Here is a 27,685-nt window from a genome sequence, read left to right as displayed (position 1 = left end):
GGCACTGCCCCCGTCCCACTGCTGGAATGGGGGGGTCCTAGCCCCCCCCCCCAAACACCTCCAGAGAGGGGACCCTTCTGAGATCTGGGGCTGGGGGAGCTGTGGGGCAGCCCAGACCCCCCCAAAATCACCACGAGGGGAGGCGGGGTGCGATCCAAGTGATACATGAGGCCATTTATTGAGCGTTACAGACGCGGAGGAGGAGTATGGGGGGGTCAAGAGGAAGGATGGCGGCGGGGGGGGAGTAACTGTGCATCTATACAGGGGGGCCGGGCCCCCGGCTGCTACATGGTCAGCTCCTGCGAGGGAGAGAGCAGAGCATCAGGGACCCCCCGCAGCACCCCGGGGGGGTTTGCACCCCCAAATTCATGCTGGGAGAGGCATGGGGTACCCCCGTTTGCAGCCCCCCCCCCCCCTTCCCCGGCCACTCACCATGATGGCGTTGACGATGTCGTTGTTGTTGTGCCGAAGCGCCCGCACGGCTTTGGGGCGCGAGACGTTGGCCTGGGCCATCACCAGCTCGATGTCCCTCACCTCCAGCCCTGTCTCGTCCACCTGCGGGGCAGGGGGACATCGCCGTCACCCCCCCATGGCACTGAGCTGTCCCCATGTGTCCCCTGGACACTGGGGGGGGTGGGGGGTGGGGTGTCCCTCTCTGCCCCCGCCCCAGCACCCACCTCCTCCTCCTCCTCGCTCTCCTCCTTGATGGTGAGGGTGGGGGCCGTCTCCGTGATCAGGGGCGAGTGCTCCATCGGCACCTTGAACTTCTCCGCCGCCGCTTTGTGCACTTGCTGCGACAGGTCCTCGATCTGCGGGGACACAGGGTCACCCGCCCGTCCCCACGGGCCACCAGCCCCAAGATGGGACCCCCCTAGACCCCCCCCCCCCCCCCCATCACCTTGGCTTCCCCGAAGACGATGTAGATGTCGGACGCGGGGCTCTTGAAGACGTCGGGTTTGGTGATGACGAAGAGGATGTTCTTGGACTTGCGGATGGTGATGCGGGTGACGCCGTGGATCTGCCGCAGCCCCAGCTTGGACATGGCCTGGGTCAGGGTGGGGGGGACACACAGGGGTGACTCCGCGTCCCCCTGCCCAGCATCACGACACCCAGAGACCCCCAGCTCCAGCCCCCCAGCAACACCCCAAACCCCTGGGGCAACAGCAAAACCGGGGATGTGGGACAGTGTTGTCCCCCAGCACAGCCAGGCTGAGCCCCCCGAGAATGGGGGACCCCACATCACCCCCCACCCCAGCACTGGGACACCCCAGCATGACCCAGAGACCCCCCCCGAGTGGGGACCTGTCCCCCAACATCCCAGGGCTGCCCCCGGCCCAGGGCTAATCCCCCCAGCCCATCAACCCTGGGATGGGACGGGGACCCCCAGTGCCATGGGGGACCCCCAACCCCACCCAGGGACCCCCAACCCCACCCAGGGGGGTCCCGTCCCACCTTCCTGGCCTTCTTCTCGCTCCGGCTCTGCTTCGCCTTGCTGACGGTCTCCTCCCCGGTGCCCAGCGAGTGGGTGAGCTGCGCCTGCCAGAGATCGGTGGGTGACGGCAGCCCCGGCCCCACCACCCGGGGGGGTCCCCACTACCCCCGTCCCCCCAAAAAACCCCCACCTGGGTCTGGGCCGGCGGCGGCTCCGAGCCCTCGGGCTCCTCCAGCTCAGGGATGGACTCGTCGTTACTCTCCGACTCGTTACACGACCCTGCGGCCAAGCAGAGGGGTGGGATGGAGACGGGCATCCCTCTGACCCCCCTAAATACGTGGGGTTCCCCCCCTCCTCACCTTTGTGGTTGGCCTCGCAGCGGCGGGGGGCCGGGGGCTGCTTGTCCTGGCGCAGGGCGATGCCGGCGGCTTCCCGCAGGCGCTGGATCTCGGGGCAGGGGTACGGAGCCTCCGCCTCGCTGGAGGAGCTCGACTCCGACTGCAGGGACCCCCGGGGGGGCCCCCGGCTGCCCGGCCCCGCCTGCCTGCCTCGGGCCTCCTTCTCCTTGCGCGGGGAGGGCTGGGGGGCTGCAGGGGGGATGGGGGGGGCTGAGCTGGTGGTGCCCCCCAAAATCTCCCTCTGCGGGGTTGAATCCAGCCTGCTCCCCCCCGTCAACCACCCTGGGACCCCCCACAGGGGGCCCTGAGCACCCGCCATGGGTGGTACCCAGTGATGCCCACTCTGGTCCCACAGGATGCCCCACGGCAGTGGGGGGTGGCTGTGGAGGGGCTGAGCTGGTGGTGCCCCCTAAAATCCCCTCCATGGGGCTTGAACCCAGCCCGCTCACCCCCATTGCCCACCCTGGGACCCCCCAAAGGAGACCCCAAGAACCCCACCAGTGGGTGATGCCCACCCTGGTCCCACACGATATCCCATGGTAGTGGGGGGTGGCTGTGGGGGCAAGGAGGGGCTGAGCTGGTGGTGCCCCCCCCAAATCCCCTCTGTGAGTTGAACCCAGCCTGCTCACCCCCCATTACCCCCTAAAGGGGACCCCCAGCACCCCACCAGTGGGTGATGCCCACCATGGTCCCACACGATACCCCATGACAGTGGGGGGTGGCTGTGGGGGCAAGGAGGGGCTGAGCTGGTGGTGCCCCCCAAAATCCCCTCCATGGGCTTGAACCCAGCCTGCTCACCCCCACCGCCCACCCCGGGACCCCCCAAAGGGGACCCCCAGCACCCCACCAGTGGCTGATGCCCACCCTGGTCCCACTTGACACCCCACGGTGATGGGTGGGTGGGTGTTGGGGGGGGGGGGGGTGTGTCTCTTACCCTCGAGGTGCTTCCTGGGGGGCGGCAGGACAGACGGACGCTCCTCGCCGGCGGGGAGCCCTGAGGTGTCCTGGGGGCCGCGGGCCGGATCCGGGCACGGCGCTGGGGGTGACGGCGACGGCGCGGCGGCGAGAGGAGGCACTTGGCTGAGTTTGGGGAGCGGAGGGCAGGGGGCCGGCGGCGGGCTGGGGGGGGCTGGGGGGGCCGCTTCCCCGGCCGGCTCCGGGAGGGGCTCCAGCTGAGCATCCCCCCCTTCCTCAGCACCCAGAGCCGGCTGGGGGCTGGATCGGGCCCCCGCCATCACCTCCTCTTCCTCCTGCTGCCCGGGGGGGGCCGGGGGCTCGCCGGGGGGGCTGGGGGGGCCGCTCTCCCCCAGGACTTTGGCATCGGTTTCCCCAGCAGTCTGGCCCGGGGGCTCATCGCCCGGCCGAGGGGTCGGGGGCTCCTCCGTCCCCCCAGCACCAGGGGGGGGCTCTACCGGCACCTCGGGGGGCTCCGGGGCCCTGGGGGGGAGGCGGGGGGCTGGCAGGTCCCCAAAGGAGCCCCGTAACATGGCGGTGACCCGCTGGCGGTCCTCCCGGCGCTGCCAGGCCGGCCCGCTCTCCGAAAAGGCACCGGGTGGTTGGAGCAGTTCGAGGGGGGCCGGGGGGACCCCCACGTACACCTCCCGCTCCGAGGCGGTGAAAATCAACGGGGGGATGGCGGGGGGCGAGGCGGGCAGGCAGAGGGCCAAGCAGCGATGGGCAGCATCTTCCTCCTCCTCCTCCTCTTCCTCCTCGGAAGATGGGGGTCGGGGGGGGGCGGCCGCCTCCCCCGCGCTGTCCTCGGGGGCGGTGAAGAAGCTGGAGTCGGTGCGGGAGCGGGAGGTCTCCAGCGGCTCCGGGGACGACTCCTCGGAGGAGGCGGTGGCGGCGTCCCACTCCTCGGGGGCTTCGCCGCCGTCCCCGGGGGGATGCGCCGTCGTCCCCTGCCCCGGGGGACACGCGGTCACTGGTGGCTCCGGGGACTCGCTGGCCGAGGCCGCCCCGTCCGCCAGCTCCTCGCCGCCATCGCGGGGGGACGCATCCTGCGGCGGGGGGGACGGTGCTGTGACGCCGGCCGGCGGGCTGGGCGTCACCGATGGTGCCAGGTTGAGGTCGGGAGCTCTGGTGTCCGGCTCGTCCGGCGGGCTGGGTGTCACCGATGGTGCCACGTCAGTGACCGCGGTGTCCAGCTCATCCGGCGGGCTGGGCGTCACCAGGTCGGTGGCCGCGGTGGCCGGCGGGCTGGGCGTCACCAGGTCGGTGGCCGCGGTGGCCGGCGGGCTGGGCGTCACCAGGTCGGTGGCTGTGGCGTCCTGCGGGCTGGGCGTCACCGGTGGCACCAGGTCGGTGGCCGCGGTGGCCGGCGGGCTGGGCGTCACCAGGTCGGTGGCTGTGGTGTCCTGCGGGCTGGGCGTCACCGGTGGCACCAGGTCGGTGGCCGCGGTGGCCGGCGGGCTGGGCGTCACCAGGTCGGTGGCTGTGGTGTCCTGCGGGCTGGGCATCACTGGTGGCACCAGGTCGGTGGCCGCGGTGGCCGGCGGGCTGGGCATCACCGGTGGCACCAGGTCGGTGGCCGCGGTGGCCGGCGGGCTGGGCATCACCAGGTCGGTGGCCGCGGTGTCCAGCGGGCTGGGCGTCACCAGTGGCACCAGGTCGGTGGCCGCGGTGTCTGGCTCATCCAGTGGGCCGGGTGTCACCGGTGGCACCAGGTTGGTGGCTGCGGTGTCCGGCTCATCCAGTGGGCTGGGTGTCACCGGTGGCACCAGGTCAATGGCTGCAGTGTCCAGCGGGCTGGGCGTTACCTGTGGCACCAGGTCGGGGTCGGTGGCCACAGTGTCCGGCTCATCTGGCGGGCTGGGTGTCACCGGTGGCACCAGGTCGGGGTCAGTGGCCACAGTGTCCGGCTCATCTAGCAGGCTGGGTGTCACCAGTGGCACCAGGTCGGGGTCGGTGGCCACAGTGTCTGGCTCATCTGGCGGGCTGGGTGTCACCGGTGGCACCAGGTCGGGGTCGGTGGCCACAGTGTCCGGCTCATCTAGCAGGCTGGGTGTCACCGGTAGCACCAGGTCGGTGGCCGCGGTGTCCGGCTCATCTGGTGGGCTGGGTGTCACCCATGGCACCAGGTCGGTGGCCATGGTGTCCAGCGGGCTGGGTGTCACCGGTGGCACCAGGCTGGGTTCAGTGGCTGCCGCGTCCAGCTCATCGTGGCCATTGGTGGCTGCCAGGTCGATGCTCCCTGCTCTCACGGTGCCAAGCTCATGGTCACTGTCACCATCGTCACCGTCACTCCCAGGGCCACCCTGGGGCTCCCCGTTGGCCGGTGCCGTGTCATTGTCCCCCCCCGGCCCATCAGTGTGGGGGTCCCTGGGCTCCCCGGAGCAGAGGCCAGGGGGCTGCAGGACGCTGCCGCTCGCCGCCGGCTCCGGGCTGGGCCCCTCTCCCGGCGCTGCCGTGCCGGACTCATCCTTTGCCGCCGGCTCCTCCTCAACACCCGGCATCGCCGCCAGCTCCTCTGGGAGCTGGGGGGGCTCCGGTGGGGGACACCCCCCCAGGACAGGGTCCGGCTCCCATGGGACGTCGGGCTCCAGGGCTGAGGCCTCCTCCAGCTCCGAGGAGGAGGAAGAGGAGGAGGTGAGGAAGGTCTCGCTGTCTGGCTCCACGCCGCCTTCTCCGGAGGGTGCTGGGGGGGTCTCGCTGCCCTCCCGCTCCTGCGTCCCCGGCTCCATCCGCTCAGCACCGAGGTCCTCCCCGCCGGCGTCCTCCATGCCGGGCACCACGCCCACCGGCTCCTCGCCGTGGCGGTGCCGGGGGGACCCCTCCGGTGAGGGAGAGCCGGCCGGGGCCGCCCCGGCGTGAAGGTGGAGCTCGATGCCGCCGTCCCCAGAGGCGCCGGTGGCGGGGGGAGCGGTGGCGGTGCCCGGGGGCCCCCCCTCGGCCCCCACGGCGTGGCGCTCGGTGCCGTAGAGCCGCTCGTCCTCCTCGCCGTCGTAGGCGGCCGAGTCGGAGGAGGCGGAGGTGTCGTCGCGGAAGGCGAAGGACTCGTCCACCCCCTCGGTGATGGAGGTCTCGGACAGCGAGCGCAGGAAGGAGGCCGAGGTGCTGCCGCCCTCCTCCTCCTCCTCCTCCTCCTCTTCCTCCTCTTCTTCTTCTTCCTCCTCCTCCTCCTCATCCTCTCCTTCCTCCTCCTCGCCGGAGAGGGGCAGGGGGGCCGTGCCGGGGGGCAGCGGGGCGATCTCCACCGCCTCGGCCTGGAAGAGCAGGCTGCCGCGGAAGGGCAGCAGCGCCGCCGGGATCAGGCCCGCGCCGGGCAGCCCCTCGCCCCACTCCTCCTCATCCTCCTCCGGCGTCTGCCCATCATCATCCTCCTCCTCCTCCTCCTCCTCCTCCTCATCCCCCGGCGGGGCGAAGGGTCCATCTTCCTCCTCCTCATCCTCCTCAGGAGATGGCGGGGTGAAGGCAGGGGGATCCTCCAGGCAGGAGGGCAGCGCCGCCATGGCTTCGGCCTCCGCCATGCCTTCGGCCTCGGCCACCAGGTTGGGGGAGCAGGACGGGGAGGTGCTGGCGGTGCCGGAGGAGCCCCAGCTGCCCCCCTCGGCCGTCATGTAGGAGCCGGAGGGGGAGGTGGGGGGGGAGCAGAGCCCCTCGCTCTCCCCGTCCGTCTGCTCCTCGGGGGGGGGCGGCGGCAGCCGGGACCCCCCGGCCCGGACGGGGGTGGAGGGGGCCGTGAAGAAGAGCTCGGGGTCCAGGGTGGTGGCGGGGGGTCTCCCCGGGGGGGGCTCGGCTGCTTGGCGATGGGGGGGGTCTTTGGTGGGAGCGGGGAAGGGGCAAGGCACGGCGGGCGGGGGGGGACCCCCCCGGAGCTCGGGGGCGGCGGGGGAGCGCGTCTCCTCCCCCATGACGATGCGGGTGTCCAGGGGGTCGGCGGGCGGGGGGGGCCGGCAGGCCTCGCTGGGGGGGGCGGCGGCGGGGGGGCCGGGGTCACAGCTGGCCCCCTCGGGCTGCGGGCGAGCCTCCTCCTTGGCGGGCATCGGCGGCGGGCCCGTGGCTGGCGGGGGGGCTGTGGAGAGAGGGGAGACCCCCCCTCAGTGCCGTGGACCCCCAGGGTCACCCCGTGATGGGGAGGGGGGCACGGCACTGAGGGGACAGCCGGGGGGGGCACCCAGCCAGGCTAGGGTCCTTCCCCACCCAGGGGTGGGAGAACAGGGTGACCCCCACCCAGAGGAGTCACCACAGGGTCTAGGTGACACCATGGGTGGCTCTGGGGGGACACACACCAACAGCCCCCCCACCCCCCTCCAGCCCTTCTCTAGGGGCACAAGGGTGCAGCTGTATTACAGGGGGACCCCTCCATGAAGGGGGGGACCCCGCATCCCCCCCGCCCCCAGCAGAAGCCAGCACCACCCCCCCCAGGATCACCCTGCAGGGAGCTCTCTGCCCACCCATGCACTGAGTTTGTGGGTCCTCAGCCCCACATTACCCAGGGGTGTGTGGGGGGGTGTGCAGCCCCCTCCCCACTTCATGGACACCCCAAAACCTCCTTGGGGGGGACCCCCCCACATTACCTGGGGCCCCCAGGGGCAGGTCCATGGGGCAGAAGCAGCTGGGACCCACCAGCACCCACCTCCAGCCCCAAAGCCAGCAGAGCCCCATGGTCTCCCCCAGGGGGGACTTTATAGAGGGGTGGGGGCGGGGCGAGGCCGCAGGGGCTGCTGGGAAAGGGGCGGGGCCTCACCTGGGTATTTAGCAGGCAGCTGCCTGCACTGGGGCAGGTGTGGGCAGGAGGGTCCCCCTCCCTCAAGTGCCTGGGGTGGCTCGTTGTGGGCAACTGGGGGGCCCCTTAAAGGGTTAATTGGGGGTTGGCAGCTGCTCAGAGGGTCCCTGGGGCTGTGTGTCCCCCTCCCCCAGGTGCCATTTTGGGGGGCTGGCTCTGCCCCACAGTGCTGGGATCACCTTAACTCTGCCCTTCCCCATTGCTGCCTGGCCGGGACTCCCCACCCAGGGGTGTTTTGGGGTCCCCCCCCGGCTCCCACCTGGCACAGGGACCCTACAAGCCCCCCCTGCACTCCCCCCATTGCATAAACCGGACCCTCACCCCTTTTTTTGGGTGAGCCACAGCCACCATATGCCCCCCCCGCCCAAACCTGGCTCCCGGGGGGAAACTGAGGCACACGGGGAGGGTGGCACCGGGCCCCCCCGCCTCCCCGGCATGTCCCCAGCCCCCCGGGCGAGCCCTCGGGGGTGCTGTGCAGGGTGACCTTGGGCCACAACTCTGCACCGCCGCGTGCCTCAGTTTCCCCACCCGCTGGGCCCTGGGGTGCAGGATGGGGCTGGAGGGGGGGTGCTCAGCCTCCCCGGGGTCACCGAGACCCCCTCCCGGGTCCTGCCAGGGCCTCCTGGTGTGGGGGGCACAGCCCGAGGCCAGCTGGGTGCTCCTGGGGGGTGTCCCCAAAGTCACCTCCCGCTTCGCACCGGGGGTGCTGGTACCAGGGCCCCTCGGCGGTGCCGGCTGCTGCCGCGGCCGGCCCCGCGTCCTCCATCCCTCCGTCCTCCACCCCTGAATCCCGCGTCCTCCATTCCTCCTGCTCCATCCCTCCGTCCTCCATCCCTGAACCCCGCGTCCTGCATCCCGCGTCCTCCATCCCTGCATCCCGCATCCCTCCGTCCCCTCGGCCTCACCTGCCTCCGATCCCTCCGGCATTCCGTTCTCCGTCTCCAATCCCCCCAACCCTTCAGCTTTCATCGATTCTCCGGGCATGACGATGCCAGAGCCCGGCCCGGCCGGCCTGGGCGGCCGCTGCCACCCCGCTCAGCCGCCGGCACCCTTGGCTCGGGCCGGACGAAGGCGGCTGCGCCGGGAGAAGCGGAGCATTAGCGGGGCTCCGGCGGGGGGGCCGCCGGCGGGATCAGCCCCGTCATCCCAGATGATGTCAGCAGGAATTTTTTTTTTTCCTTTTTTTTTTTTTTTTTCCCCTCCTTTCCCCCTTGCCTTTTCTTTCTCTTCTGATTTTTTTTTTTTTTTTTTTTAATCTCTCTCTCCGGCGGGGAGAAAGCGGGGTGTGTGCCAGGCACTGCGGCGGTGGGAGGGGAGGGGAGGGGAGGGGAGGGGAGGGGAGGGGAGGGGAGGGGAGGGCCCATCCCGTCGCTGCTTGCATCAGCTCCGGGTGGGGCGCATGGATGGGGGGGGTCCCCAGCCTCAGTTTCCCCAACCGGGGTGGGATTGACGGGAAGGGGGTGTTGGAGGTGGGGTTTTGTCCCCCCCAAAAAAAGGGGGGGCTGAGCACCCAGCGGTGTCCTGGGTGTGACTGCGGGGGGGGGAACAGAGCTCCCCGAAAAGCAGCTGTGCGCAGGCGATGATGGCACATGTATGGGGGGGGGGTCCCTGGTGTCCCCACCCTGCGTGTCCCCGGGGCATCGCCCCGCGCCCGGGTACCGCTGGGGAGGCAGGATCGGTGCCTGCGTGGTCGCCATGGGAACGGCCCTTCTCCTCCTCTCATCGCCATGGTGATGGTGAGGAGGATGGGGATGGTTCCCTGGCAACATGGGGGGGGTGCCCCCCTCTGGGGCTGGCGATGGGGAGACCCTGGATGGACGGCCGGGCAGACGCATGGCTCCTCGGGAGGAGGGAAGGAGATGCCCGGGAGGGACCGGGCACCCCCAGGACACCCAGTCCCAGCTGGGGACGTGCCACCGCACCGCCCAGACCCCCGGGTAACCCCCCTGTGCCGCGGGAAGGGGCAGGCCCCGCCGAAGGACGCTGGGGGGGAAACTGAGGCACGGCCTGCGGGCAGGCAGGGAGCATGGAGGGGTGCCGGTGCCTGGTGCCGGTGATGGAGCGAGGCTGGCACCCGGCGCGGGCACGGCGGGGTGCTGGCTGCCACCCCGGGCATGGAGCGAGGCCGGCGACGCCGATGCCAGGAGCAGCCCCGAGCCGTGACTCAGCAGCTCCCGGCCGCCTCCGGCAACTCAGCACCGCCGCGGCCTCCTCCCGGCACCGTGTCCCCGGCCCGAGGGGTGGCAGAGCACCGGGACGAGGGCTACGGCCCCCAGCGGCGCAAGCTGGGGGAGGGTCTGGGCTGTGCCCTCCCCGCTGGAGGGGCTGGAAGGGACGTGGCACGGACCAGCAGTGTCCCGGTGGCCAGATGGCCACTAATCCGTCCCCAAAGCCCTTCCTGGCAGCCGGCTCCGGTGCGTCACGGCACAGAGGGTTTTCCTGACCCACCTCATCCCTCCCCGGGTGCACGTGCCCTGGGGGACACGGGGGACACTGCGCACGTGTGTCGGGGTGCTTGGATAAGGGAGGGGAGCTGCGGGTATTGGGGGGTGCTCAGGGCAGGATTTAACCCTTCCCAGTTAGAGCCCCCCCATGTCCCAGGGCACCGCGCCTGCTCCGGGGGTCCCGCTGCTCCGGGTGGAAGCGGCGCGGTGCAGGAACCGGCCCTGCCCCTCCTCCCTCCCCTCTCGCACTGCGCAGCCGCCCGGGGAAGAAGCCCCGCTAATAAAACGGGAATAAGAGAGGCCGGATGGCTCTTAATCCTAAGCCCCGGCTCAAACCAGCTTCCCCCGGGAGCCGAGCCGTGGCTGTGGTGAACGGGGTCCCGCTGAGCATCGGCACGAAGCCATCTCCCACCCCAGGAAGAAGCAAAGCCGCGTGCCAACCGGCACCGACGCCAACCGGCACCCCAAACGGCGGCACTGTACAGCGGTGTGTTTATTCGAACACGTTTCTATAACACAGACGGGCGCTGCCGGAGACGCAGAGCGGCGCGGTTAGCTGGCCATCTCTTTGGCCATGGCCTTGTGGAGCTTGTCTTTGAGGTAGGCTGTCCGCTGCCGCTCCAGCTTCAGGTCCAGGAACTCGTAGTGAGGAACCTGCAGCGGGGGGAAGAGGAGACGCCGTCAGAGCCCCGAGACGCAGCACGGAGTCCTGCGTTTGGCCCCCGAGGAGTGTCCGTAACCTATTTTGATCCCCGATGTCCCACGGCAGCGACACGGGGCCCGTGGGGCACAGACATCGCCGTGGCAGCCCGTGGGCCGGTCCCCACCACGGCAGAGGCAGGTACCAAATTTGACCAGGCTGCGGGGACACGGGGGCGAGGGCACCCTCTGCTCCCACCCGAGGGTGGCATCGGCACGCAGGGGACTAAAACGCAGACAATTCAGGACTGTCCCCAAATTAGCCTGCGTCACCACCACCGAACAACGGGCTTCTGTGAGCAGCCGGGATGGCACAAAGCACCGGGAGCTGTACGGGGACTGCTCGCAGCCACGTAGGACCGAGCAGCCGCGGGGCCGGCCCCAGCGACCACCCTTCCCCCTGGCAGAGGAGGATTCAGGGCAGCGCCTCCACCGCCAGAGTCCCCAGGACCTCGCCAAGCACCAAAACCCGCTTAATTTTTCATGTGAGATGCAGAGGACGTGCAGGGCTTCGTGGTCCTGCCGTCGGCCCATCCCATCCTCCTCCCGCTGCCTCTCCCAGCAGCCCCAGCCTGGCAAAGGCAGATGAAATATTTATTTGGAGTGAATTTGCAGGCAGGAGGAGGGCACGCAGGCTGGGGAAGAGGGTCAGGAGCCCGGCACTTGCTTTCTGGCCGGTGGCTGACAGCTCCGGCTGCATTCAGACACCGGAGCCGGTCCGTCGTTCCTCAGCAGTGCCTCCACCAGCCTGTACGAGGGAGCAGACTCGTCTGGGGGGATCCCACCACCCACCCCTACCTCTATATTTAGCAGCCGGGAGGCAAGGCTGAAGCTGCGGGAAGTGGCACTTCCCTCCTCCTCCTCCTCCCGTCTCCCCCCCGAGCCTCCCCAGCCAGCCAGCGCGGGGGCTGCGGGGGGGGTGGAATTACGCAAGCGGCTGGGAAACACAGCGCCGGTGAACCTCAAACCTCGCTTCGCATCAGCCTCAAAGCGCGGCAGCAGGCGCAGGGAGCCGGGGGGAGGACGCTGGGGAAGCGCTGAAGCTCAGGGTCCTCGTGGGGAGAGGGGGAACGGGCCAGGGGGATCACTGTGTGGTGACAATGACGCTGCTCTGCGGTGACATGTGGCCCTCCAGCCCCGAAGCAGCCACGCTGCCGGTACGCAGCTCAGGCAGGACAGGGCTGACCCCGGGCTCCGCAGGGCGAGGGGCAGAGGGACGGCTCCCTGCAGGACGCCGAGCCACCCACCCTCCTCCCCACAGCAGCCCGCAGGAGGGCAGGGCTCGCTGCGCGCCAGGAGAGCTATAATTATCTCCGGGAAGCTAAATAATGCATGACCTCGCTGGAGCACAGGGCTCCGGCGCGGGGGATCAGCGCCCTAAGACCTTGTCTGCCGTCCTCCTTGATTACCGATCCCCCCCGCCACCTTCGGGCTGCCCAGCGAGAGGCCTGGAAGGGATCACGGCTGCTAATCCCGGCGCGGGCATGGAAGGAGCGCTGGGGGGTGACGTGGGGCTCTGCGGGACCCAGAGCCCTCAGGAAGAAGGTGAGGGGGCGAGAGGCAAGCTGGTACTCCCCCCCGCCCAAGAAGGTGTCTGCTCCCCCATCTCCACGGAATTAGAGACCCCCTTGCTTCCCCGCGGCTACTCACGTCCACCACGAGGAAGCCGGCCGCCTGGACGTGGCGCCGGGCCATGACGTAGCGGCCCAGCAGGTCCTTGCTTCTGTTGCTGAAGTTGGGGAACTCCCACCGGAGGAAGGCGACCCTGGGAGAGGCACAAGGGATGGGAGGCTGTGAGACTCGTGGAGCTGGCAGCAGCGCCCGGATCCTGAAAGGAGCCGCCGTAGAAGGGCCTGCTCCAGCACTGCCGATTGCCCCGTGCCAGCGGGACACAGATTTGTCCTGCTGGAGCTGTTATCCTGCCTCTGAGCCATCGGAGAAGCACCAGGACAGCAGCCCAAGCATAATTTATCCACAGCCCAGGCCTGGCAGCAAGCTGAGTGGGGCGATGCTGCCTTTTTTCCAGGCAGGAAGGAGGCAGCTCAGCCCCCAGGGCCCTGCAGACAGCCGGGCTCCGTGGCAGACGGACCTGGCAGACGCTCTCTTCGGAGACAAAACCATTGCCACGACCAGCGTCCGGCCCCCTCCCCTGCTGTGCCTCCACCAGGTTGGCTGTTCAGAGCAGCCCCGATCGCAAAATGGGGGCAAAGCCCTACCCCAATTTCTGTCCTGTGACACCCCCTCCTGCTCCCAAACGAGGTGGGACGCAGCTGGGCACGGTGTCCTTGGCACTGCCGTGAGCCGCTGGCCGCAGTGACCGGGAGGTGTGGAGCCTGCGGGTCCTCAGCGCCATGAAGGCAGAGCTTTCCCCCTCCTCTCCCCGCGAGCTCCTGCCCGGATGGCGGGGCACAGCTGAGCCCAGACCCACCTCCTGGCGCCCGGCGGCAGCGGCTTTGTCCCTTCCGAGCGGAGCAGATGGGGAGCAGCAAAGTCCTTCAAGGGGAGAGGTTTATTTTCGCTGTTCACCACCGTCTCGGCATCTGCATGGAGAAGAGGGAACACAAGGACTCCCGAGACCCACCTGGATGCTGCTCACACCGTCTCCCCTGAGGCTGGTGACGCGGAGCACACGAGGTCCCGCCGCTCCTTTCCCAAAAAACCCATCCTTGCTGGAGCTGTGGAGCAGCTCCAGAGCACATGGCCGGGGTACAGCATCCTCCTCGCACCGCCGTAGAGCAGGGTCTGCTTCCCAAGCATCTCCTCGGGCAGAAGAGGTGTCCGTGGCGTGATTTCATCCCCCAGTGTCCCACGGGAAGGGGACGTGGGGCTCATGGACTACGGAAGTTGCTGTGGCAGCCGGTTGGCCGGTCCCCGCCATGGAGGAGGCAGGGATCGAATTTGACAGGGCTGCAGGAGAGCGGGGAGCTGGGGGAGCCTGGGGTGGGCAGGGGAAGGGAGGGCAGAGCCAGAAGCCTTTCGCCAGCCTCAGCGCTGCTCCGTGCTGGTTTGGCTGCAGGAGGAGGGCTTTCCTCCCGCATCTGCGAGCCGCAACCCTGCCCTGGGCTGCAGTTTCTGCTCTGCCTTCAGAGGCAAGTTGTGGGAGGAGACTGGGACAAGACAGGGCAGCTGCGATGAGGAAGCAGAGGGGTGCGAGGCTGAAGAATGAGGGGGGATAAAGCCTGGCAGCTGTACCTGAACCCTCAAGTTCAATTCCCCCCACCAGGCAGAGCCCGACGGGGTCCCGCTTGCTGCCCACGGCGGCAGGGAGAGGACGCACTCACCGATCTGCCAGCCGTAGATGGTGCGTACGTCGAAGCGCCCGTTGTCCCGGCTCCCCAGCACCCCCGCCAATGCCTCCCGCAGGCTGCTCTGCAGCAGGGTGACCTTCTCCCCCGCCGGCTCCGCGGGGCTCAGCATCTCTGCCGGCAGGAACGGTCCCCGGTACTCAGGGCTTTCCAGCTTGGCAGCAGCGTTGATGTGGATGAGCTTCAGCCGTAAATTCTGGGCCTTGAGGGACTGATCGCCTGGCAGGAGGAGAGAAGCGGAGTTAGAGACACGGCCCAAAGCCCTGACCCACAGCGGGGTCTGGCTCTTCATCTGGTGGCCTGCGTAGCCTGTCCGATTGGGATTCCTGGTTCCGATCCCCCTGCGAAGGTCCCTGCCTGCTGGCATGGAGATACAGATCACCAACGGCCAAACGCCAGGGTTCCTGGCCTTGCTCCAGCTGCCAGGCGCTCGCAGGAAGCCACCACGAGAGCTGGCCGAGGCAAACAGGGCCCTCGTTCAGCGGGGACAGCCCTGTTGGAGCCCAATGTTTGTGGCATGATTTTATCCCCCAGTGTCCCACGGGAGGGGACGGGGGGCCCGTGGACTACAGAAGTTGCTGTGGCAGCTGGCTGGCCAGTCCCCGCCACGGAGGAGGCAGGGACTGAATTTGACGGAGCTGCGCTTTCTCAGCAGTCACCGTTCTGTTAGGAAACACCAAGCCCTCCCGTCTCTTCTCGAGGACTTGGGGGAAGCACACGGGCAGTGCCGGAGCAGAGCAGCGAGCTGTGCCTTGGGGCACGCGATTTCCACGATAAGATTGAGGGCAATGCATCACCCTGCTGTGGCTCAACCCCGCGGGCACCGCTTCAGGCATTGGGCTGGGCAGGCAGAAGATCTGACAGCGGGCAGGACCCGAGGAGGAAGGCAGGAGAAGAGAGCACAAGGAATGAAGGCACGAGCAGGAGGGCGTGGAGGAGGATGGCTCGAGCACATCCCCTTTGCCGTCACTGTCTTGTTCTCCTTCTCCCCCATTGCACACAGGCACAAATCCACAGCCCAAGGGGGCTGCTGGAGCTGGAGGCCATGGCTCCCACTCGCCCAACTCTCCTGGTGCTGCTGCCCTGTGTTCCCCTGGCCCGGGTACCCTGCACAGAGCTGTGGGGGGGATCCGTTAGAACCACTCTCAGTGAGATCGATTCCCTCCTGGTTAACAGTTAACAAGCCGTTAACTCAAATTTACAGAGACCAGGCTCAGCATCCCCACTCCCTGCCCCAGGTCTGAGGTTCTCGGTCCCCATCCCACCGGCAGAGATGCCCACCTCACCTCGGATCCGAGCGTGGAAGTCAGGCGCCAGCACTCGCTGCAGGTAGGGAGCCTTGGCCTGCTGCAGCACGCAGAGCGACCACACCAGGTCCGTCAGCAGGTGAGGCTCCAGGCTGTCCAGCTGGCTCTGGAGCTCCTCGTGGACCTGCAGAGAGGGAAACCAAACAGCTTAGCTCAGCGTTGCTGATGCCTCGATCCCAAGGTCAACACGCAGGTCTGGCAGCTCGACAGATCCCCGAAGCCTTGCGGTGCACCCGATGCGCACCGTCTCCTCTACAGCAGTGCTTCCCCCCTGGGTTATTTGCAGAGGGGAGACTTTAAGATCGCTCTAACGTGTCCTTGCAGCTCGTGAGCTGCGGTTTGCTGGCCCAGGATGCTGCGTCGCTGCACGGGTGGCTCATCAGAAAGCCCAGCAGCAAACCGCAGCAGCCAGGGGTAATGCAGCACTGCAGCCAGCCCTGCCACGAGGGCAGCGTTCAGAAAAGGGAGGGTTGGAGGCGATAACCTCTTCAGGATCTGTAGCTAAAACCTGCTGTAAACCGAGCTGGAGGGGTCTGAGACTGTATCTGTGGTGTCAGGCTGCCTGTCCAGGAATCACAGCAAGAGCCTGGAGCTCTGCATCCCACAGGGGTTTCTCCTGTTAAGCCTGGAGAACTTTTTTGCAACGCCTCAAAAATGAGTAGTTTCGCACTCGCTACAAAATCCCCCTTCAGGGTGACCTCGATCAAAGCTGGCAGGGGGAGTCCAGAGCCCTGGATGCTACTTCCACACCTTGCCCTTCTCACTTGCCCCAGGGAGAGCCCCTGCTCCCCAGCTTGGCTTGGCCACAGGGGACAGGCTGCCCTGCGGTGGGACACGGGGTCCTGCTGATCAGGAACACCCATATCTGGGTCCTCTTCCTTCTCAGCTGCGCATCGCAGGTGGGACCGGGCCGGCCACGCTCCCTCTGCCGGGTGCTCGGCGAATGCCCGCTTACTCAGCGACAACACAGCTCCTCTCTGGAAATCGTCAGCCGAAATCTGTCCCCAAGGAGGTCAAGGTGACTTCCTCCTCCGCTTCAGAGGCCAGCCTGGCTGCCTCCACCAGCCGGGGAAGGCAGGAGGACGCCAAGGACAGCGCCTGCCCCACGCTCACCTCCTGCCAGCCTCCTGCTAAACCACGCAGGAGGCTCCCCCTCCGCTCGGCCGTTCCAGCCGGTCACATCTCCTCGCCGCGGGATGCGCCGCGGCGGCAACCTTCCCCCCAGGCAGGAAGACGGTGAGCACGTCTGCCTGTGGCAGCCTCTATCCTTCTCGACAGCTCCCCAGAGCCGGGGGAGCAGCCCCAGCGCTACCAGACCGAGGGCTTGGCTCAGCTGGGAGAGCCACACAGCTCTGCCAGGAGCGGGCGTGCAACCGTCAACACCTATGGCCTCGTTATAAAGAGTTAATTATGGCAATCGGAGTTCAGGAGGGCATGTGAACACCCACACACTGCTTGTGTCTGGTAGAAGAGCGAGCCTGCGGGGACTCGAGCCAGTCATGGACTAACTGGTTCAGCTATTGCCCGGCACGCAGCCGGGGGAGCGCAGGGAGGGTTTTTCAGCCCGGCCTGAGCTCTGGGCTCCCCCTTCCCACACCATTTACAGCTGGATTGAGCCCTCCCACACCCACTTTGGCACGTGGATGTGCTAGGAGGAGATCTGCAGCCTTCCTGCTGACTAGGGAGGGAGGAATGTTGATGAAGAGGGGGAAAGGAGGAAGGTTACCATGTTGAAGAAGTCCTCGCTTCCGCTAGGCTGGAAGTTCAGGCGAGCAAAAGACAGGATGATACCGCACAGATGGGTGACCGACAGCTGCTTGGTGTTGTCCAGGGCATACTGGAAGATACAGGGGGAAAACCAGAGGTTTAGGTCTGTCCTGAACGAGTACAGGCAGGAAAAGATTGAAAACGTCAGCCAAGGATGCATCCAGCCCTGTGGCAAGATGGGAAAATACGAGTGAAAGGTCTTTTAGTGCTTCCCTGGGATTCTGTCCTGGCACAAGGGAAAGCTACGAGTGGAAGCAAAGCTCTGCAATATTCCCACTCGCCCTGTACGGACGCAAAAGTGCAGGCACACAAACTGGGGCAGAGCTGGGAAGGCGCCTGGGGAGAGAAGCAGCGCTGGCACTCGGGAGCGGAGGCTCAGACGGAGCCGAGACCGGCCCCAGTTCAGCACGGATTCCCAGCGCTGACTTTAGCGGGAGATGAACAGCCAGTCCTGTCAGACTCGATTACAGCCACCGGCTGGGTAGGGAAAACAGTGACGACATCCCAGAGAGCATCTCTGGAGAGGTGGGGGGAAACCGCTCCCACCTCCTGGGAACTGGGGTGGATCACAGTTGTACTGGTGCCAGTGGGGGCTTCCTTGCCCGTCCCCAAGCCCCCTCCTCCTCACCTGCGCAACGGCCTCAAACAGCGGCAGGCTGAGCCACTTGAGGAGGGCGAAGGATCTGATGCAGCGCGTCACCTCGACGGGCGTCATCGTGGAAACGTGGGGGTGCAGGTCGGTGGCTATCTTCTGGAAGACCTGGGGCTGGTGGAAATTCAGTTTTCCTTAAAGGAGCAAAGAGAAAGCGGCAGCCACTTACAAGGAGCTGGTACGGGAGCTGTGCCTGGACGGGTGGTGGTGGCACAAGGGAAAGCACAAAGCCGTTCGTCAGGAGCAGAGGCGGCTCGGGGGCCGGTATTGCCTCCCCCAGTCGGCTTGGCCCCATCCTTTCTGGTCAGACCAACTGTTTGCCGGGTCCTGCCGCACCCACCGGCTCTCAATCCCGGTGCCAAGTCATGGCTCCAGCCTCCACCCAGTGCCGGTAGCAGATTTTAGCCCCAGTGTCTCCATCTACAGATCCTGGTCTGGCCAGAAGAGCCCTGAACTCGCTAAGGCTCCCGGGAAGCCCACGCTGACCGAGGAACAGGCGAGCAACAATCAGCAACCGGCAGCACCAAGTCCCGGAGGTCAGTGTGGACCGGCCAGGAGGGGACAGTCCCCACGAGAGGGTCCGAGACCGGCTGCAGCAGCAACGACAGGTACCAACCATCCTGATTCAACGATGCAGCAAGTACACGCATCAAAGAGAAACGTCAGCGCAGCGTGCCGGCATCCCGGCCAAGAGCATCCCCACCGCAGCGGCTACAGCGCTGCCAGAGCCTGCAAGAGCCAGTCTGGCTCCCAAACCACGTCCAGCCATTGTAGTTGTCCCCTTTGTAGGTTTTAAGGCTGGAGGAACTGCTGGATTACCTGGGCCGATCTCTGCATATGACCCAGGCCCATATATACCGTCCAGCTGCCCTTCCTGAGCCGAAGCACCTACAGCCCTGCCTCTGAGAAAGGCGCCCAGCAGGGATTTGGAGGCCGTGACATGGAGCGTCCACCACTTTCCTTGAAACTCGTTCCAGATTAATCGCCTTCATAGCAAGTAAACTGGTAACATCAATGAGTGAAGCATGAGCTCCCTCCAAAGCCAGGTCTACTGGGGTTATTTCTTTATTTTGAGAGTACAGCTAACCCACGGAGACTGTCCTGGCCCCAGTGGTTGCCAAAAGAGCTGTTCCTGTTCCCATCACCAGGAGCTGGACAATCAACTGAAGATGAGCTCCCCCTTGGCTCTCCTGGCTTCCTTTATCCCTGTTTGTCTGGGCTTTCCACTGGCTACCAACGGTAAGAAGAGAGCAGGACCACGCAATACTGTACGGAAAGAGGAGCCAGAGAACTAAGACACCCCGGATCATAAACCGGATTATCAATTAGCGCTACCCTGCTGTTAACAGAGCTGTTTTCCACCAGGTTCTATCACCATCAAGTATGTGGTGGCTCTGGTTTACCCTGTGGCCAGGAACATCACCAAGGTGGCCGTCACTGCCCTGAGCATCTGCCAGTGCTTGTACAAGTACTCGTGGCATCTCACCTGCTGAAGAGTACGAATTCAGCACCCAGCGCTTCTCAAATGATAATTAACTTGTCACTAGGACAGCTTGGGTGGAAAGAAATCAGCTACTTTAGTGCCACTGTCCCCATGTAAAAAGCCCAGCCCTCCCCAGCGCTCCTGCTCAGCCCTCCTGTTACCGAGGGCTGCGTTTGCAAGCGAGAAAACAGAGGCAGGGGCTCCCCAAGAAACCCACGGCCACGGGAGGAGGCGAGAGAGGATTTGGGGCCATTTGGGGGATCGTAGCTCACCAGCTGCCTACACTGCAGGGCAGAGGGGCTCCCTGGTATCCCGACCACCCTTCCAAAGCGCGCTCTCATTGCAAGTTCCCGTCTTCCCATGCATTGGAAGGAAAACCAGGGCGTACCACTGCCACGAGCTGCACTGACCGTGCCGTGCGCCAGAGAGGCAGCAGCCGTACCTGGGCTCGGAGCTGGTGCTACCCAGCTGTGCTCTTTTCTCCTTCACCTGGCCTTGATGGTGGCAATGCCATCAAATCCCCACTCGAGTGCCCAAAATCAACTGGGCTCTACCACACGTAACATCCAGCAGGTCCCAATACAACCGAGCTGCTTACCGTAGGCGAAAATCAGGTCCATCAGGATGTTGAGGCTGAGCTCAGCGTGCTTCTGAACCAGGTGGTAGGACAAGGCTCGGAGCAGGGGCACGCAGCGCCGGTTCTGGTAGGCTAGAGCCAGAGTTATTTTCCGGATGTCATCGGGGTTGAACTGTTCAGCAAGTTCCAGAGCCTGCCAAGAAATGTTTTGAGCAGGGATGTAAAGGGAAAGCACGAAGTGAGGTGCAGACACAGCCTTTATATGGAGCGGGATGTGTCATTGCTACCGGCTGAGTCCCTCTGAGGGTGACGGGGACTGGGACTGGCGAGTGTTTAGCACACAGTGAGGCTAAGCGGCCACGGAGGGAGGATGAGGGGAAGCAGACCCTTGTCCTCTCAGCAGAGCTCGGCCAGGATCTCCCCACTGCTGGTTCTGCCTCCCCCAGCCGGCAGGACCTCAGTGTCCACTCCTGTTGTGTGTCCAGGCACTGTAACACGCTGCCAGGCAAAGAGCGACGGAGGAAAGGCACCCGCTGCTGGATCAGCACCCTGTAATTTCCCTGAAATCCCACTGTAATTTCTGCTTCCTTTGCAGGACACTAACCCAACATCGTTAGTTTGGGCTCTGCATAAGCTGACAACCTCGTCAGACCCAGCTACAGTGCTCTGCCTCGTCACACGCCGGTGTCTGTAGCATTTACCTATCCCCAGGGCCGAGGGAGAGGGACAGTGGGGTCATGAGCTACAGCTGTTGCTGTGGCAGCTGTTTGGCCAGTCCCCAGCACGGGCTGGACAAGGACTGAATTTGACGCAGCTGCAGTCAGGGCTCCTGCAGCGGTTCTGACCCAAACGACATTTCCATGCTCCTGCGAACAACAGAAACGGGGACCCACTGAGCACCGGAGGGGACAGAGCTGCCCCCTTTGAAGATGACGAGTGCCCAGAGGCAGCCAGAAGGCGAGGACAGTACGGACACTCCTTGTTCCAGCTCCCCTCACAGCCTGGCTTGTACAGAGAAGCAAAGGACGATGTTTTTGGCAGCTGTGTTATGCTGGCTCTGTAAGTTATCGCTTGCCAGCTGAGCTAAGGAAATTCGAGCATGTTCTCTGCGAACCTGCCGCAGCTGCAAAGTAAAATGCATCAGCTCAGCCCACCTTCCAGCAGCGCAGCCCAGTGCGAGTCACCCACTCACACCAGTATGGGTTGGGAAGGGGCTGGCGAGGCAAGCTCCCCCGTTTACGTGGCTCCTCAGGTGGAAACCCCTCTTAGAAGCATCCGTGCGTGGGAAGCTGCTTAAACAGCAACCCATAAGCGCACACTAAAGTACTCCGGAGCAGCGACGAGCGCAGCCTGTGTGGGATTAGTGTTCCCATATAGGATGGGTTGAAGGGGACGGGGTTCCCCCTCACGGTTGTCACCTGCGGGAGGTGGAGGGGAGAGCCCAAGGCCCTACCTTGTCCTCCAGCCGGTCCATCAGAGCCGGGGAGACGTGCCCGACCTTCGCCATCAGCGTCACCACGGTTCGGGTACCCTCGAGCTCTGTCCAACGCAGCTCCAGCTTCTTGATGACTTCGTTCAGGAGCTTGCTCTCCTTCCCCTCCTTGACTGCCAAGAACTCTGCCAGGGAGGTGAGCTGCCTGAAGGTGAGACGCCGCAGCCGCCACAGCACCTCCTGCTCCACCGACTGCATCTCCCTCTTGTTGCTGTCCATCCCCAGGGAGTAGAGGCTCTTCAGGAGATTCACCAAGGTGTTATTCCACACCTGAGAAATCTGGGCAGCAGAGAAAAATAAGGGAAAGGTGTTGATCGGAAAGAGCACAAGAGTATTCTGTTGCCAGTCACACCAAACACCATGCTCTGCCTCTACAAAAAGAACTGCACAGCGTTGAGAGGGAAGCAAGAGAGTCCTCCTCGGTCTGAGGACATCCAGCTGTCCCCCACCATGACGCGAGACCTCTGCTCCTCCTCACAGGTGTCGCCTGCGCAGTCAGAGACAGACCGGAGCGACCCAACGCCCTGGTGAGGAAGAGGAACCTCAACGCCTGTACCCCAAGCCGAAGCCACGCAGCGATCCCAGCGGCATGGATGAGCCTCGAGAGGTAACCGCACGTCACTTATAGAGCTGCCATATAGGCGGTGAACTCTCTCTGCCTCAGGGAAGGAAGCTACGCAGATTTACTACCGTCTGGGTGAAACATTTAAGTAGACTTTACCCTTCTCTGGAGGCACTTGAGCTTCTCTGTGCTGTGGCTGGGATATGACATGGGTGGGTGGTAAAACGAAAACCGGTGGGAAAGACTGAGAATTCTGAGGGTCTTGGGGGGAATGCCCCGGGACTCCGACTCGCCTCAGCACCTCAGGTCTGATGAAACTTTATCCTAAAAGCTCCAATTTCTCTCCAGCATTTCCGAAAGGAGGCTGGGCACAAATCCCACTGGCTGCTGGGAGCACCAGGACTTGCCCAGTCCCACTCTGCCCACTGAACTTCTCTGCCTGGCCACCGCCGGCTGCTTTCCCACCGGCAGCCTCGATGCGAGGCGGAGCTCATGGGGTTTTTCACCGGCAATCGGTCTTCCAGTTTTCATCTCCATCAGCGTCTGTCGGGGAATGCCCGGCATCTCTTTATTTCCAGCCCAAGTTTCCCCAGCTGTGCTCTGCAGCTGCCGTGCAGCGCTACAAGGCAATTCCAGTCTGAAAACTCTCGTGATTCGTATAAAACCAAACCCAAACGACGTCGGTTCTGGTGGGCCCTTCAGAAAGCAGCACAGCGCCTGCTTGACAGAACATCCCAACGCTACAAAATTATTTCAGAAACAAGGAGTCACTTCTCAGAGTGACCGTGCAGGAGGCAAGCGAGGCAGTGCCGCGAGACGTTGAATTTCAGGCAGGAGGGACCACGTGGGTTTGGGCAAACAAAGGCTTTAACTCTCTGGCCTGTCCAAACTCCAGTACGGCAAATTCCTAAAGAATGACCTGAGTGTTGCCAGGGTGCTCTGCTAAAATCTGAAAAATCACAGCCCAGGACGCAGCTGAGAAAGCGAGCAGAGCTCGTGATTTGCCCTGGGTTATTCAGAAAGTCACAAGGAGAAGCAGATTGCTCCCCTGGCTGATCCCTTGCCTTTTTCACCCGTTCACGTGTACAAAACTCATCTCACAGTCTGTAAGAGCCCCTTCCCTCAAAGCTGTCCTGGCCCACGCCCTACCTGCTGCTCAAAATCTCTAGCTTGTCGACACAAAGACATTGCAAGCCAATTAATTTCAGTTTCTTTGCATCAGAGCATCTTTCCATCTACACAACGACCTCTTACATTCAGTTATCTACGACTGCAGCGGCAATAACAGCTCGTTGGAGAAGGATAAACATGTTTGCAGCCAGTTTGCTTGCTTTACATCTCAGAATCCCTTAGCCACGTCCCTTTTGGCAGTTTCCTACACTTCGGTCATGCTGCCTTGCTTCTCATATCACTCATGCAGCGCGGCGGTTTGGCTTTGCCCGCTCTGGGGCATCCCTTCCCCACTGAGGGTCCCCAGGGACACGGACACCCCTTTGATCCATGGCGACAGCGACACAGGACCACGTAGATCATCAGCAGCAGTACTTTCACTCCAAATTCAGTGGCATGGAAGCATTTCAGCTCAACGGAGCTAACCGGGCACCCTCAGGACAAATCCCACCTCTCTGCTACCCTTAGACAGGTTTTAGGGAGCAGAGATTGTGGATCAGGAGAAATACAAAGCATCTGCAGAACGCTTGTACCCCCGAGCCCTGCCAGGAACCTCATCAAGGCAGGTTCACGGGTCAGGGCAATCCCCAGTGCCAGCACAGATGGGGTGGATGGATTGAGAACGGCCTGGTGGAGAGGGACTGGGGGGTACTGGTGGGTGAAAAACGGCGCATGAGCCGGCAACGTGCACTTGCAGCCCGGAAGGCCAACCGTATCCCGGGCTGCATCCAAAGCAGCGTGGCCAGCAGGGGAGGGAGGGGATTCTGCCCCTCTGCTCCGCTCTCTGGAGAAGAGAAAGCTCCAGGGAGACCTTTTTGTGGCCTTTCAATATATAAAGGGGCATACAAGAAAGATGGAGAGAGACTTTTTACCAAGGCCTGTAGTGACAGGACAATGGGGAATGGTTTTAAACTAAAGGAGGGGAGATTCAGACTAGATATAAGGAAGAAATTTTTTACGCTGAGGGTGGTGAAACCCTGGTACGGGTTGCCCAGAGAGGTGGTAGATGCCCCATCGCTGGGAACATTCCAGGTCAGGTTGGACGGGGCTCTGAGCAACCTGATCTGGTTGAAGATGTCCCTGCCCACGGCAGGGGGGTAGGACTGGATGACCTTGAAAGGTCCCTTCCAACCCAAACCATCCTGTGATCCCACCTGGGGGCTTCTCCACTGTCCGGCTGAGTGGCTCTGACACGTCTTTGCCACGAACTGGCAAAGGTGCAGCTTTGTCCTACCAAAAAAACGAAAAATTCACAGGACCAGGAGCAAGGCAGTGTTTAACGAGGATGATCTCTCCGCTACGTTTTGTCTCTGGTCCAAAAAGCAGCGCTTTTAGACAGAAATAATCAGGCATCCTGCCTAGAGCTGATAATTTCACCTCCTGGTCCCCTCAACTTCATCTTTTACTTGGCAAGGCAAAGTACAAACCCTAAACACGCAGCCGGCTCCAGCCAGCCACACTGGTTCAATCCCGGGAGCACCGTCCACTTTCCACCTCATATTCTTTCCCCGAAACGCTTCTGTGTCAAGGAGGGAACTTACCTGGGAATCTGTGATGCCAATGAGCTGCTGGAAACGTTCATCTCGCAGAATGCTCTCCGTTTCCAGTTTTTTTTCCGCTGCAAGACGGGAAAGTTGAGCAATCATTAGCGAGGCTTGGTTGCTATTAAGAACATGGAGTTCGCTCAACCGCAAGAGTTCCTGAGGACTCGCTGCTGTTTCAATCAGTTCCACGATCACTTTGTGCTCTGGGTTTCTGCTGTCCTCCACCTGCTCTTTGACCGAGAATCCATCTGCCCAGCTGGAAGGGCTGGAAGTATGAAATAAAGTGAAAGGTGCTTGAGGCAGAGCTCTTGCCGTCATCACCTTCCCAGCCGGCACCAGCAGAGAGGCCGGGACTGCTGAGGGAGTAGAGACGAAGGCACCGAAGTGCCGCCAGCAGCAACGTCGCACCAAGCGGGCTGCCATGGTGGAAGGGGTGGGGGGGAGGAAGGCAGTGAGTGGTCAGCGCCGCATTTCAGGAACGCTACGAAACGAAAAGAAACCCTTTAGAGGCGGGAGAATTTCAGAGATAAAAAGGAAGAAGCAGCCAGCTTCTGCTAACGGTTGTGAGGAAAGGACTGTTTTGACCCGCAACACTGGATGGGAAGAGGCAATAAAAGCTTTCTGGCGATTGATTGGCAAAAAACCGAAGCTACGCGCTTCCCTGCTGGGGCCAACCTGCCTCCAGACCCCATCAGGGGCTGCCAACTCCGGCACAGCTTTCCAAGGCAGCGCGCAGCTGCTCCAGAGTGGCTGGCAGCGGGTCTGGAGCACACCCAGCTCCTTGCCAGCCCCCACTGAGCCTCACCCAGACCTGCAGGGGCGCAGCCCCATTTCCCCAGTTGCTCCCAGTTTCCCCACACCATCCTCCCGGGGCTCCCTCCTTCCCTGCCCAGCCCCTGCTCCTCAGAGCCCTTGGTTCCGTCCACCCCCCAGACCCGTCCCGTCCCCCTCAAGGGCCCCGCTAGGCCCGTCCCGTCCCCCTCAAGGCCCCCGCTAGGCCCGTCCCGTCCCCCTCAAGGGCCCCGCTAGGCCCGTCCCGTCCCCCTCAAGGGCCCCGCTACGCCCGTCCCGTCCCCCTCAGAGCCCCCCGCTAGGCCCGGCCCGGCCCCCTCAAGGCCCCCGCTAGGCCCGGCCCGGCCCCCTCAAGGCCCCCGCTAGGCCCGGCCCGGCCCCCTCAGAGTCCCCCCCCCCGGGCCCTTCCCCTCCGCCCCCGGGCCCTTCCCCTCCCGCCGCCGCCGCCGCCGCCTGACCTCGCCCGCCCCAGCCGCACGCCGGGCCGGCAGGGAGGCGCCGCGCGCATGTCCGCCGGCGCAGCCCAATAGCGTCATCTCACCGCGGCGGCTCTCTATTGGCAGCGCGCCAGCGCACTTTGGGTGCGTCATCGCACTGCGGCGAGCGCCAATTGGCTTAGGCGGAGGCACTTCCGGTGCGCGGTGGCGGGCGGTGAGGGGAGCGCGGCCGCCATCAGCCGCCATCAGCCGCCGTCCCTGCGGCCCGGCCGGGCCTGGAGCGCGGCGGGCGGCCCTGCCCGAGGCCGCGGATCAGGCTGGGCCTGGCCTCGCCCGCCAGGCCGCCACTTTGTGGGGCAGCGGGGCCGACCCCGCTGGGGGAATATGGGGAGGCGGGGGTGAGGGCGGGCCGTTGTGGGGCTGCGAGCGGGAGGAGCCGTTCGGGCTGGGAGCCTCTGCGGGGTCCTGCGGGGCTGAGCCCCCGTGCTGCCCCGCCGCCAGCCCTCCCTGGCCCGCCTCCTTCCTCAGCTCTCCCCCCAGCCCCCTTAAAGCCTCCCCGCGGGCGGCCCCTTCGGCTGCTTGGGGGGAGGGTTTTGTAGAGTTGTTGAGGTTGGAAAAGACCTCCAAGGTCATCGAGTCCAACCGCCAACCCAACACCCCCATGCCCGCTACACCATGTCCCTAAGGGCCTCATCTACACGTCTTGTAAATACCCCCGGGGACGGTGACTCCACCACTGCCCTGGGCAGCCTGTTCCAGTGCCTGACAACCCTTTCGATGAAGAAATGTTTCCTAATGTCCAATCTAAACCTCCCCTGGCGCAACTTGAGGCCGTTTCCTCTCGTCCTATCGCTGTTCCTTGGGAGAAGAGACCGACCCCCACCTCGCTACAACCTCCTTTCAGGTAGTTGTGGAGAGCGATGAGGTCTCCCCTCAGCCTCCTCTTCTCCAGGCTGAACACCCCCAGTTCCCTCAGCCGCTCCCCATCAGACTTGTGCTCCAGGCCCTTCACCAGCTTCGTTGCCCTCCTCTGGACACGCTCCAGCACTTCCATGTCCTTCTTGTGGTGAGGGGCCCAAAACTGAACACAGGATTCGAGGTGCGGCCTCACCAGTGCCCAGTACAGGGGCACGATCACCTCCCTGCTCCTGCTGGCCACACCAGTTCTGATACAGGCCAGGATGCCGTTGGCCTTCTTGGCCACCTGGGCACACGGCCGGCTCATGTTCAGCTGCTGTCGACCAGCACCCCCAGGTCCTTTTCCTCCGGGCACTTTCCAGCCACTCTTCCCCAAGCCTGCAGTGTTGCCTGGGGTTGTTGTGGCCCAAGTGCAGGACCGGGCACTTGGCCTTGTTGAACCTCATACATTGGCCTCGGCCATCGACCCAGCCTGTCCAGGTCCCTCTGCAGAGCCTTCCTGCCCTCCAGCAGATCAACACTCCCGCCCAACTGGTGTCATCTGGTGTCATCGCTTCCCCCCCTTGCCCTCTCCGGGGCTGCTGCTCCAGGGCTGATGGACCAGCCATGCCCTCACTTTACCTGCTGAGGCTGTCACCGGTGAGGTTGGCTGGGTTCTGCCTCACCCTGTGTTTCCTTTCCTGCTGTATCAGAGTGTCCAAACAGATCCCGGCTGTGGGAATGAATAAAAGACAAATAAATACGTGGGTTGCCAGGAATGAGGAGGGGCAGCTCAACCTTGCGGTGGTCAAACAAAGCAAGTGACTGATTTATGAGCGGGGTATTTCTCACGGCATTTGGTTTTGGGAGTGTTATTTACCCTCGCCCCAAGTCGGTGGTGGGGAGTTGGCCTGCGAAGCTGTTGCTGTGTGAGCACAGGGTTACCCCAACTAAAACCAAATTTTCCCTTTTTGTTCCAAAAATGGCCTCGCAGGATTT

At 64.3% G+C, this 27,685-nt stretch overlaps 2 protein-coding genes and 4 non-coding genes across 6 annotated transcripts; all 6 read right to left on the bottom strand.

The window, feature by feature from the left end:
- Positions 1-149: 149 nt before the first annotated feature.
- On the bottom strand, positions 150-8,686 carry LOC142078421 (uncharacterized). The gene is made up of 10 exons (XM_075140884.1): positions 8,464-8,686; positions 5,248-6,844; positions 2,765-5,196; positions 1,792-2,019; positions 1,623-1,711; positions 1,453-1,536; positions 899-1,045; positions 678-809; positions 433-555; positions 150-299 (listed from the first exon to the last, which is right to left on the bottom strand). The coding sequence occupies exons 1-10, from the start codon at positions 8,540-8,542 to the stop codon at positions 285-287; spliced, it is 4,926 nt and encodes a 1,641-aa protein (XP_074996985.1). The 5' UTR covers positions 8,543-8,686; the 3' UTR covers positions 150-284.
- A 1,791-nt stretch (positions 8,687-10,477) lies between these two features.
- Positions 10,478-25,879, bottom strand: TBRG4 (transforming growth factor beta regulator 4). Its single transcript, XM_075144391.1, has 11 exons — positions 25,811-25,879; positions 24,558-25,041; positions 21,246-21,563; positions 19,814-19,985; positions 17,709-17,866; positions 17,040-17,150; positions 15,293-15,437; positions 13,983-14,225; positions 13,130-13,241; positions 12,352-12,466; positions 10,478-10,656 (listed from the first exon to the last, which is right to left on the bottom strand). Exons 2-11 carry the CDS (start codon positions 24,981-24,983, stop codon positions 10,555-10,557), a joined length of 1,902 nt encoding a protein of 633 aa, XP_075000492.1. The 5' UTR covers positions 24,984-25,041; positions 25,811-25,879; the 3' UTR covers positions 10,478-10,554.
- LOC142079846 (small nucleolar RNA SNORA5) lies at positions 10,730-10,866 on the bottom strand. Its single transcript, XR_012672800.1, has one exon. It is a non-coding gene; the product is annotated as a small nucleolar RNA SNORA5 (small nucleolar RNA).
- Positions 13,474-13,613, bottom strand: LOC142079848 (small nucleolar RNA SNORA5). Its single transcript, XR_012672801.1, has one exon. It is a non-coding gene; the product is annotated as a small nucleolar RNA SNORA5 (small nucleolar RNA).
- LOC142079845 (small nucleolar RNA SNORA5) lies at positions 14,511-14,649 on the bottom strand. Its single transcript, XR_012672799.1, has one exon. It is a non-coding gene; the product is annotated as a small nucleolar RNA SNORA5 (small nucleolar RNA).
- Positions 20,475-20,611, bottom strand: LOC142079844 (small nucleolar RNA SNORA5). Its single transcript, XR_012672798.1, has one exon. It is a non-coding gene; the product is annotated as a small nucleolar RNA SNORA5 (small nucleolar RNA).
- Positions 25,880-27,685: the final 1,806 nt, after the last annotated feature.

Source organism: Calonectris borealis, chromosome 2 (genome assembly GCF_964195595.1).
Source record: "Calonectris borealis chromosome 2, bCalBor7.hap1.2, whole genome shotgun sequence".
Lineage (NCBI taxonomy): Eukaryota > Metazoa > Chordata > Aves > Procellariiformes > Procellariidae > Calonectris > Calonectris borealis.
This window is presented reverse-complemented; position numbering and strand designations above follow the sequence as displayed.

Coding starts and splice junctions, on each gene's coding strand:
- LOC142078421 (XM_075140884.1), bottom strand. CDS start 8,542: ATGCCCGGAGAATCGATGAAAGCTGAAGGGTTGGGGGGATTGGAGACG. Junction 6,845..8,463: donor GCCGGAGGGATCGGAGGCAG/GTGAGGCCGAGG, acceptor CTCTCTCCACAG/CCCCCCCGCCAGCCACGGGC. Junction 1,537..1,622: donor CGCCGCCGGCCCAGACCCAG/GTGGGGGTTTTT, acceptor GATCTCTGGCAG/GCGCAGCTCACCCACTCGCT.
- TBRG4 (XM_075144391.1), bottom strand. CDS start 24,983: ATGGCAGCCCGCTTGGTGCGACGTTGCTGCTGGCGGCACTTCGGTGCC. Junction 19,986..21,245: donor TGGACCGGCTGGAGGACAAG/GTAGGGCCTTGG, acceptor ATTTCTTGGCAG/GCTCTGGAACTTGCTGAACA. Junction 15,438..17,039: donor GCGAGGACTTCTTCAACATG/GTAACCTTCCTC, acceptor CCCTCTCTGCAG/GTCCACGAGGAGCTCCAGAG.